General features: G+C 37.5%; 2 protein-coding genes across 3 annotated transcripts; both read left to right on the top strand.

The window, feature by feature from the left end:
* The first annotated feature begins 4,751 nt into the window (after positions 1 to 4,751).
* Positions 4,752 to 7,933, top strand: LOC145054745 (putative glycosyltransferase At5g03795). 2 transcript variants are annotated; one of them, XM_079002997.1, is made up of 5 exons: positions 4,752 to 4,911; positions 5,518 to 5,988; positions 6,130 to 6,281; positions 6,455 to 6,803; positions 7,024 to 7,933. In XM_079002997.1, exons 2-5 carry the CDS (start codon positions 5,599 to 5,601, stop codon positions 7,681 to 7,683), a joined length of 1,551 nt encoding a protein of 516 aa, XP_078859123.1. In that variant the 5' UTR covers positions 4,752 to 4,911; positions 5,518 to 5,598; the 3' UTR covers positions 7,684 to 7,933. The 2 variants fall into 2 exon arrangements, with proteins under 2 accessions (XP_078859123.1, XP_078859124.1); XM_079002998.1 differs by lacking the exon at positions 4,752 to 4,911 and having other exon boundaries at positions 5,718 to 5,852.
* A 469-nt stretch (positions 7,934 to 8,402) lies between these two features.
* On the top strand, positions 8,403 to 10,995 carry LOC145054744 (putative glycosyltransferase At3g07620). Its single transcript, XM_079002996.1, has 4 exons — positions 8,403 to 9,011; positions 9,104 to 9,234; positions 9,324 to 9,672; positions 10,222 to 10,995. Exons 1-4 carry the CDS (start codon positions 8,403 to 8,405, stop codon positions 10,888 to 10,890), a joined length of 1,758 nt encoding a protein of 585 aa, XP_078859122.1. The 3' UTR covers positions 10,891 to 10,995.
* The last annotated feature ends 420 nt before the right edge of the window (positions 10,996 to 11,415 follow it).

Here is an 11,415-nt window from a genome sequence, read left to right as displayed (position 1 = left end):
CAGGTACTTCCGCAAGCAAAGGGAAGAGCTCGGGATGATGGCATTGCACGCACCACAGTTTCATCTTTTGTCCTGGGAGTTCATTTCAGTTATCATGTTATGTTGATACAGTTCTTTTGTCATGACACATCTATTATAACTTTTTGGGATTTATGACGTACGATTTCATGATATATGATAAATGGTTGATATATTTAGTATTATTTAAACAAAAAATTTTGGGTTGTTTCAGTTTTAAGTATCAGATTTTCCAGCTTCGGTATTTATTCTATTAAGTACCTAATGGGTTAAGAAGCTAGTTTAACTCAAAAACACAATTTATGTGTTGCTGTGAAATGCTCTAATCTGTCACAATATTTGAAAAATCAAAACTTAATCACGGATGCTTAATTTTGGTTGGAACCAATTCTCAAAGTTTGGTATATGAGCTACTTCATTTCATTAATTTTGGCCGAACGCTGTAAACAACTCTAACTAGGGTGAAAAATACGATTTTCACGTGTCCCGGTTGAGGAAGCGTGTAGCAGATGAGACAACAGTGGTACCCCTAGAGGACATTCAGGTGGATGCGAGCCTGAATTACATCGAGAGGCCGATCGCGATTTTGGATCGAAAGATGAAGGTTCTGAGGAACAAAGAGGTGCCCCCGGATCAAGTTCAGTGGCAACATCGGAGAGGGTTCGATTGACTTGGGAGCCGGAGTCTGAGATGCGGGAGCAGTATCCAGAGTTATTTGTTGAGCATGACTTCAAGGGCGAAGTCTGATTCTAGTGGGGGAGAATTGTAACATCCCTAGTCCAAGTATACCTTGTAACCCTTGATCTTTTGATCACTTGTCCATTTTAGCCCTTTATTGAGAAAAGGTGGTGAATGAGTACGCGGGGCGTACGTGAGTGTACGCTCAGCATACTCATACGCGCGCATTTGACGCAGAAGCCACCTAGTACGTTGGGCGTACTAGGCCTAGAGTGAAATCCCTAATTTAGGGTGAGGTATGATGCCCTTATTTCTGGCCACCATTCTCAGAAAACAACCCTCCTAAACCCTAGTTTTCATTCTTAGAGCTTGTGAGTGCATTTGAGAGCCTTGAGAGTATTCTTGTGTTTCTTTGGAGTGAAGAAGGAGCCTTGAAGAAGAAGGAGTGAGATTCCAGGCCTTGGATCTGAACTTATCTGAGTGTGGAGCTTCATTTTGAGGTATAAAGCTCAAAGCTTTCTCACTCTTTTGATTTGTACATCATAGTAGAGTATTTTATGGTTTTGTCCCAAAAGTTGGAGACTTTATGAGATATTATACTCCAAAGACTATGATCAACCCCATTTGAATGTATTTAGTGGTGTAGTGTCATAAAAATCCAATCTTGGACGTTGGAATCAAGCCATGCATGAGATATGGGTTTTTTGGCATAAGAGAGTGAGTGTTTTGTGTGTTTGTGACCATTCCAACCATGCAAAGGCTTAAAGTCACTAACTTTATGGAGTAAGAGCTGTTAGGGAGTCAAAATCTATGATTTGAGCCAAGGTATTAACTGATTATGACCAAATGAGTGAGAAGAGTGAAACTGGGGCGTACGCTGGGTGTAATCCCAGTACGCGCAACGTAGGGGTCGCGCATCCCCAATGCTTGCATGGAAGCTGAATACGCCCAACGTAGAGAGCTGGTACGAGCAGCGTACTCTCTGTCATTGACTTTTGGTTGACTTTAGGGTTTGGTCAATTTGTGGACTATTAAGGCCATTGAGGGGTAAAATGGTCTTTTACCCCTTTGTGAGTTTGTAGAAGGTTTAGTTTGGCTTATTGAGAGAGAGCCTTGATTAATTAGGGATAATTGTCATATGTGTTAGGCAGAGGCTAGACCGATGATTTGAGTTCGAGATTAGTCGATTTCTTACGAGGTGAGTCTTCTCACTATACTTACCATGAGTAGTACCTTCGTGTGATTGAGATGTTTATTGTGCATACTTGTGTATCTTAATATTCTGCATTATGTCTTTGTGATTTATGTTGAGTATTGTTATTATGAGCTTACTGAGTTGGCACTGGAGGGTGATCTGATGGTCTTATTGAGTTATAGCCTAAAGTGGCTAATGAGCCATGTGTGGTATTTTGGGGAACTCACTAAGCTTCGTGATTACCATGTTATGTGTTATGTGTGTCATGTACTTTTCGGGATCACGGGAAGGCGTCGACTTGATTGTACACACATCAAAGATTGAGTTATGATTGAGAGGATCCTGGAGTTTTGATATATACAGTTTTTGGTTATGAGATTTGATGATTTGACATTGTAACATTTTGTGATTTTATTATTGAGATAAATGTGTTTTTTAAATTGAAAATTTTGGTTTGAAAATTTACGTTGTTACAAGTTGGTATCAGAGCCTTGGTTTGAGGGATTCGGATGCACCTCCGGGTGTGTTTGGACTCCAAATAAGGACCTGAGAAGAAATTTCAAAAAAATTGATTTTTCTAAAATGAGAAAGAGCTTTAAGAGAAAACGAGTTGGAGTGGTGTGTACAATCATGTAACGCCCCGATTCTCAGGTATTGATAGTATAACTTTAAATTTCAAGTTTCAAGGTCTACTCGACGAGTGGATGTCTTGACTCGTCGAGTAGGAGCGGGATTGGGCCACATATTTAATTGACCAACTCGCCGAGTCGGAAGAGTGACTCGATGAGTTGGAGCTGGAGGGTGAAACCCTAATCCCCGGGGTTTTGCACCCTATTTAAAGGATCCTTTGCCCCCTTAGCCTTCCCTTACAGCCCCTGTGAGTCCAGAAACCCTAAATCTCCATTTTCTCTCCATACTTGTGTTTTTAAGCTTGAAAGGTGGATCTTAGTGAGGAAAGGCTTGAAGATCAAGAAGCTTTGAGCAAGGAACAGTTGGGGATCTGAATTCTACCTCAGTTTATCATCATTTGAAGGTATCAAGTCATCACCTTGAGCCTCTTCTAGCTAGATCCCTTTTATATTTGAGTTTTGGGACCATTTTGGGCATTTGGTGTTGCATTTCGAGTGATGAACCAAGATCTGAAGCTGTAACTTCAGATCTAGGCTCATCTTGGCTCTTATCATCATAAAGTCTCAGTCTTTAGCATGTTGGTGAAGCTCTTTTGCCTAGAACCTCTTCTTTAGCTTGATTTAAGTCATTAGCACCTTGCATGCACGTAAAGTTTGCAACTTTATGTGATAAATATGCCCTAGGAGCTTGGATCTGCAGTATGGAGCCTTAGCTTGGCTTAAAAAGTATCTGTATGGATGAAGGATTGAAGGGACTCGGCGAGTCGTACAAACGACTCGGCGAGTCCGATGAAGATTGCCTTAGGCTCGACGTGTCAGACGAGTGACTCGACGAGTTGGAAAGTTATGCAAGGAACTCGACGAGTAGATAAGGGTACGCGACGAGTTGAGGTCAACATGGATTGTTGACCGTGACAGTTGACTTTGACTTTGACCAAGGGTTGACCAGTTGACTTCTGAGGGCATTTTGGTAAGTTGAATATTGACAACAAAGGACATTGGTGAATATAGGTGTTGGAGTTGGAGCTACATCTGGAGGAGTTTGGCACTACCTTCCAAGCTACTTGCGAGTTGAGTTATCCTCACTAAACTCCAGGGTCTAAGGCACCAAGGCCGACCCTTTATATTGTTATCTGGTTATGTTATGCTTGTATGATCTGTTAGAACGGTATCCTAGAGGGTAGGATAATATTATATTGTATGTGGTATGACCTGTAAGACCAGTATGCTAGAGGGTAGGATAATATTATATGATATGTGGTATGATCTGTTAGATCGACATCCTGGTAGATAGGATTGTGTCATGTGCTATGTGGTATGATCCGTTAGATCAAATATTGTCTATAGACTGTTATGTGATTATCTGTTATATGTGCACATGTTCGTTTAGCGGTTGAGGTTTATCTGCTTTGTGTAGAGGCCAAAAGACCTAGGCATTCCAACCTGTAGGTTGTGTGCCGTGAGTATTCCATCCCGAGGATGATTGGACTCATAGTAAGTGGGTATTCCAACCTGTTGGTTGTGGGCCTAGGGTATTCCATCCCGAGGATGATTGGACCCATAGTATGACATTCCAACCGGATGGTTGAGGGCCTGGGGTATTCCAACCCGATGGTTGACTGGACCCATAGTATGTTGTTTATGATTATATGTGTATTATTGTGATATGGTTATTTTGGGGGAACTCACTAAGCTTTTGGACTTATAGTTTCAGTTTATTGTTTTAGGTACATCAAGGGATCGCGACAAGGCGAATGCGTGATCATACAACTCCTCACTTTTTATGACTTTGTTTATGGGATACTTTGATATGACACATTTTGAAAACAAGTTTTTATAATGGTTAATGGTTTTGGAAAAGTTTTAAAAGTTTTAAATAGGGATTGTTTCTGTAATATTATGGAACATAGAGACGAATTATGTAGTTTTCTTATTAGACAGAGACCATGTTTTTTATTTTTAAAACATAAAGACCGTATTTGTAATTTTAGGAACTATTTCTGTACTTTTATAAATGTATGGACCTTTTCTGTAAGTTTACTATTAGCCAGAGACCATTTTTATAATCTATAAAATATAAGGACCAACTTTGTAATTTTCGTATGAAAGCACTCAAAGCAGGGACAGTTTATGTAAACTTGATACAGGTGTATAAAGTTACATAAACAATACTTGATGGACTGAAATTGTAACTCATACATAAACTAGAAATTAGTACCCTCCATTGAACTCTTTCCCCCAGAAACACACACTATTACACATTGCTGGGAACTTCAAATTGGAACTCAGAAAACCAGTTTTTATGATTTTCTGTATAAATCCTTAGTGGGTATTTCTTCAATTATTCTGGAAAAAACTGTTCTTTACTCGCATTCATCATCGATTCATCGGGTAACTTCAGCTACTTACTCATACCTCAGTAGGATTTTCTTTTTCGAATTTATGTCGTCAATCTATTTGGGTATTCTCTGAATATGCATTGTTTGATCGTGTTATTATGCTTGTCAATAAGAAATTAATCAATCTTTTCAGGAATACATTTGAGTTCAATAGTCAGTTTTACCCTTGGGGTAATTTTTAAACATAAGCTGTGAATCTATAAGTCCGAATCCGAAATATGATTTGATGAGAATCTAAGAATCGGAACTTCCAATTTGTCAAGATTCGCATGTGATTTGTTGTCAATTCGCGTTGAAAAAACAGTATGAATATGTTGACTTATGAATTTTGACCCATGAATATGAGATTGGGGTTCTTGACCAGGTGCATAGATTTTTATATTTTCTGCATTGTCATTTGAAGTTGCAATCATCAATTTATCCAATGGTAGAGTGAAATTACTTATATAGCCTTATGTATCTGTTATTTCCGTTGATAGTCAGAATTTAACACTACCTTTTTCTTTTGTTCCAACATATTATCTGAATCTAATTATTCAATTTCACATTAATCCATTTCTAGTAATACCTCTTATTTGTCAAATATTATTTATCATAGGTCGAACTATTAATCAGCAACATGGCATACATAACAAGCTCCACAGAAGTGTACTTGATGCAGTTAATTACGTAAACGCCCATGGAAACCGGACGCCCTTTACAAAGATTATGTCGAATTCAAATCCAGAGACTGCTTATTTTGATCATAAGCCTTGTGGTTGTTCTCATAGTTCTAGCTCAATTACTCGCGTTCCCATATAAAAACGACACATCCATTCTATCCCCTGTCACCAAGGGTATTTTGGTCCACAAAGTGTCTATTTACAATAACACCTCTATTACACACGAGGGAGTAGTTCTAAATGAGTCGAAAAGAGAAGAAGGGTGCAAAGGGTATGATTGTAATTCCGAATCCTTAGTCTCAAAAATTATAGCCAAAGTAAATGATTTGGGTCAAAATGTTACCATTACTTCACAACCAACACGACTTTCTTACATGATTTCGGTTCTTGAATCGGTTCGTTTCAATGTAGGGACTCACTCATTATTATGTTTTTGTTTTCCAAATTTTTGTGTTTTGACTTAAAATATATTTTTTGCTTATGATAGAAAGCCAAGGTGCTATATAAGTCCTAACTTTCTAATTTATTTTTAAACATCATTTATCCAGACAACACTTAATGAGAAAAATAAGGAAAAGTTGTTGTCAGTTCATGAGCGACAACTTCAACATGCACGCATGCAAATTGAAAAGGGGCCCACATTAGCAAGCACTGGTGGACTTCATGCGTCTCTTTATCGCAATGTTTCACGGTTTTTAAGGTGAAATTGTATTCTTGTATATTGATAAAAAGAGTAAATTTACATTGTAGTTTCCTACAATTTGCCTTTATTTTTATTTATTAGTTATGTGACCAAAATTTGTCAAACACTCTACTATGAAAACGGATTATTACAACTTCATTTAGCAAATAATCTTGTTTTCTTCATCATAGGAGTTACAAATTGATGGAAGACACTTTGAAAGTTTACATCTACAAGGAAGGAAAGAAACCAATATATCATGATCCAAAATTAAGAGGAATCTACGCTTCAGAAGGATGGTTTATGAAACTAATGGAGAAAAATAGACACTTTGTTGTGAAAGATCCCAAAAAAGCACACTTATTTTATCTACCATTTAGTTCACTAAAGCTAAGACTTACATCTCAAGAGCATACTCCTCAGAGTCGTAAAAATTTGGAACTACATTTAAAAAATTACACCACTTTAATCTCCCGAAAATACCCTTTCTGGAACAGAACTAACGGAGCCGACCACTTTCTTGTTGCTTGTCATGATTGGGTATGTTTTACTTTTTGTATCATAGCTGTTGTTTCTTTTTTACTTAATGGACTTAATCTGATAAACTATGTCACTTAACATAGAAAAAACGACTTAATACAGAAAGTCAGAGAAACGAGGCTTTCCCCATTAACCCTAAATTTATGTCATGTAGCTTGAATTTCCTAATTACTAAGATTGATGAATCTTTTTATTTAATAAAGAATTTATAATGCTATAGGCAATGAAGCTAACGAAAGATGATATGGGAAACTGCATAAGATCACTTTGCAACTCAAATCTCGCCGGAGGGTTTAAGATTGGAAAAGACACGACACTTCCGGCGACTTACATCCGTACATCAGAAGATCCAGTGAAAGATCTTGGTGGAAAGCCGCCATCCAAAAGACCAATTCTTGCATTTTTCGCCGGAGGAATGCACGGAAACCTCCGGCCAATTTTGCTCCGGCAATGGCACGATAAAGAACCCGACATGAAAATCTTTGGGCCAATGGCTCGTGATGTTGAAAGTAAAACTAAATACCGAATGTATATGAAGAGTAGCAAATATTGTATTTGTGCTCGTGGTTATGAGGTGTTTACACCACGGATTGTGGAAGCGGTTTACTATGAGTGTGTTCCCGTGATTATATCGGATGATTATGTCCCGCCTTTTTTTGAGTTTTTGGATTGGGAGGGGTTTTCGGTGTTTGTTTTGGAGAAAGATGTTGGAAATTTGAGTGGAATTCTAAGGGCGATTTCGGATGAAAAATATCAGGAGATGTGGGAGAGAGTGAAGATGGTGCAACAACATTTTATTTGGCATAAGACGCCTGTGAAATTTGATTTGTTTCATATGATTCTTCACTCGATTTGGACTAATAGAGTTTACAGGACATGATAGACTGCACTGTGTTTGACATACAATAAATTGAAACCAAGACTGCTTTCAGTATTTTTTCTTGTCTGATATGAAAAGGTGAGACAAGAACTTGCTAAACAGTAGGTAGCTTGTCTAGTACTGTCCAATATCGTCTTTTCCAGTGTTGTATGTAATGTTTGTATATTTTTTATTAGTCAAAATGGTTGAAAACGTCATTGTATATAACTTTGGTAAATAATTGCATTGAAATCAAGGTTTTTTTTGTTTATTATCGACAATTGAATTTTTTAATCGTTTTTTATATGAATATGATTGGAAACGGACAAGACCATATTTACTCAAAAAAAAAAAAAGAATATAATATAATATGAATGTTGAAATATTTGGACCGACAATTTGACCTGTTGAAAAATAACGACCAAAAATTGCTTAAAATTTGGGGAATTTCGAGGAGTTAAGGACCCAAAATTGATATTTTCTCTTGGAAATTGAGTCTCCATGGATCGAAGTGAACGATTTCTTCAATGTCCCATTTTTAATCCAGTCGGATTTACAGTCGGATGAATGTAATGTGAGAATCTGTATGTATGCTGATGGGTAGTTCGATCAATTCCAGTGAAAGTTTTTGAAATAGGTATCTAATAAGGATCGATTTCAACTGTCTGAGGCTGTAATAAGTGATTTTTCTCACTGATTTCACTACTTCTTTGTATAATCTCTGGGCAAGACATTCAGGTATGAAGAAATACCGAATGCCATTTCACTTTGTTCATCAAATAGAGAAGAGACGATGGCTTTTAGTATTGGTTTTAGTAGCTGCAATCCATTTGTTTTGTCAAACCCTAATGCTTCCTTATGGAACTGCTCTTCTATCTCTCCTACCTGGTCACAACAACACTTCGTATTTCATATCACAGTTTAGTACTCTTAAGCACGAATTACAAGAAGACAACCTTGAATTCGAAGAAGACATAGAATTAGGCGAAGTTTTCATGGAGGAAAGTAGTGATACCAGTGCTCAAAATCAGCTTGAAAATGATCGATTTGTGCTTGGAGATCTTGGTGAATCAAGGCATGAACTACTGTCAGTAGACCTAATTACAAATCTTCCAGATACAGTTTCTGTAAATAATAGTATTTCTAAAGATGAAGTAAAAACGAAGATCATGGAGGTTAAATCTGTACCTGGATTAAAAGCTCAAATTCTTCCAATCAATGAGAAGTACGCTTTGTTCCAAAGTGATGATAGAAAGCAAATGAAGTGTTTGATGCCACCAAAATCAGTCATGTACAACGATCAAATGAACCGTTTGTTACTTCGTCATCGCACTTCCTCTCGAGCCATGGTATGAATGTCAAGTTTCTTGATCAATCTCTTTTGCAAATTCATCTCCTTTTCATGGTGTAATCGGCTTTTCAAACCAAATTGTTTTTGCAGAGGCCACGATGGTCTTCACCACGTGATCGAGAAATTCTTGCTTCAAAGATACAAATTACCAAAGCACCCTCCCAAATAGGGGATCAAGAACTTTATGCTCCTGTTTTTCGTAATGTATCCATGTTTAAGAGGTTAAAAATTAAAACCCTAATCTCAATTTGTGATTGAAAAGACTCGAGTCCCTTTTGCCTTTGCATTATTTGATTTGTTACATTCACAGGAGCTATGAACTCATGGAACGTACACTTAAAGTATACGTATACAAAGATGGAGAAAAACCAATCTTTCATCAACCGATTCTTAAAGGGTTATACGCCTCCGAGGGGTGGTTTATGAAACTTATGGAGGGTAGTAAGCGATTTGTTGTTAAAGATCCTCGAAAAGCTCACTTGTTTTATATGCCATTTAGCGCACGAATGCTAGAACATACATTATATGTCCGTAACTCTCATAATCGGACAAATTTACGACAATTTTTGAAGAATTATGCGGAAAAAATCGCTGCTAAATACCCTTTTTGGAATCGAACCGGTGGAGCCGATCATTTTCTTGTTGCTTGCCATGATTGGGTAAATCTCTTAAGCTATGTTTGTTAACCTAACTAGATCATGACAAATTTTCTAAAACTATTTTCAATGATGAATAAGAGAAGGGATTCTCGTCTTTTACATAGAGTCATGTTCCACCTTTTTGATAGAATGAAAATTTGCAGTTTTTGTCCCCTTGACATAGTATAAATCTAGTTTATTACGGCATTATAGAGTCAATTTCAATGATGATAATGAAGGATATTATCGTCTTTTACACATACAAGAGATCACATCATACTCCTTTCCTATCATGTTCCATCTTTTTAAGTAGACAACACAATGCAATTAAATCACATCTTAGTCATTTCCCATCATGTTCCATCTTTTCAAGTAGGACATTGCAACTTTTTATGGTTATTTTCAAAATGAAAAAGACTTTTTTGTCTTTTCCACTGACAACGGATGTAGAGCAATTTTTGTTCTACTTTTTTTTGGTAAGACAAAAAGTGTCTCGGCGACATTAGTACCAATCTAGTTCATGTCAAACGCAGTACAAGATTGTCCTTTTTGATATGCGTTACATTGTAGGCTCCATACGAAACAAGACACCACATGGAACACTGCATGAAAGCACTCTGCAACGCCGACGTGACCACCGGATTCAAAATCGGCCGTGACGTCTCCCTGCCCGAATGCTACGTCCGGTCCGCCCGAAACCCACTCCGGGATCTTGGTGGGAAGCCACCTTCGGATCGCCATATCCTTGCATTCTACGCGGGAAACATCCATGGGTATTTACGTAAAATCCTCCTCGAGTATTGGAACAACAAAGACCCCGATATGAAAATCTTGGGCCCCATGCCGCCCGGGGTAGCTAGCAAGATGACCTACATTGAATATATGAAGGGCAGCAAGTATTGCATCTGCCCGAAAGGGTACGAGGTGAACAGCCCGCGGGTAGTTGAGGCGATATTTTACGAATGTGTCCCCGTGATTATTTCGGACAATTTTGTCCCCCCGTTTTTCGAGGTGTTAAATTGGGACGGGTTTTCGGTTATTATTGCTGAAAAGAATATTCCCGATTTGAAGAATATACTCATGGAGATTTCTGATGAAAGGTATCGGGAATTACAGTTTGGAGTTAGGAAAGTTCAGAGGCATTTTTTATGGCATGTGAAGCCTGTTAAATATGATTTATTTCATATGATATTGCATTCGATTTGGTACAATAGGGTTTTTCAAATTAAGCCTAGATAAGAGGTATTTTGGTATGTGAAGGTATGCTTTGTGGGGTTGTACTTTGTGTTTTGATTGGTGTATGTTAACACTGTTCATGTTGTGAATATTTTGTATGTTGTACGAGTGCAGGATTGTAATTTGAGAGAAAGAAAACCATAAGTAGTCTCCTTAACAGTTCTCAACAGAAAGTCTTAAACTTCACATGCTTCTCAAACTAGCCACACGTTTTGTAGTGGTCGAACCTTGCAAAATATGTGGCCACTGCGAAATAAATTTTTTACATTACATGTTGTCGTTTTGACTTTTTCTATATTTTGCATAATTAATTGTGAAATGGGCCCCAATGCAAAAAGAGTCCTGCTACGCCTCATTGTAAAATAGCCCGTTGGGGCCCAATGCAATATTGGCTAAAAGGTGTGGTTTAGACTTTAGATAAAAAAAAAATTCTCGTTAGTTATAAAATAAGAAAGTTAAATTAAAGAACAAATGAAATTGTACAGAATTTTATTACATTATTTATGGTAAAAAGAACTTTACGATACA

This window comes from Lactuca serriola, chromosome 5, assembly GCF_051521515.1.
Source record: "Lactuca serriola cultivar US96UC23 chromosome 5, Lser_US96UC23_V15, whole genome shotgun sequence".
Classification (NCBI taxonomy): Eukaryota; Viridiplantae; Streptophyta; class Magnoliopsida; order Asterales; family Asteraceae; genus Lactuca; species Lactuca serriola.
The sequence above is the reverse complement of the archived record's forward strand: the minus strand, read 5'-3'. Positions and strand labels throughout refer to the sequence as shown.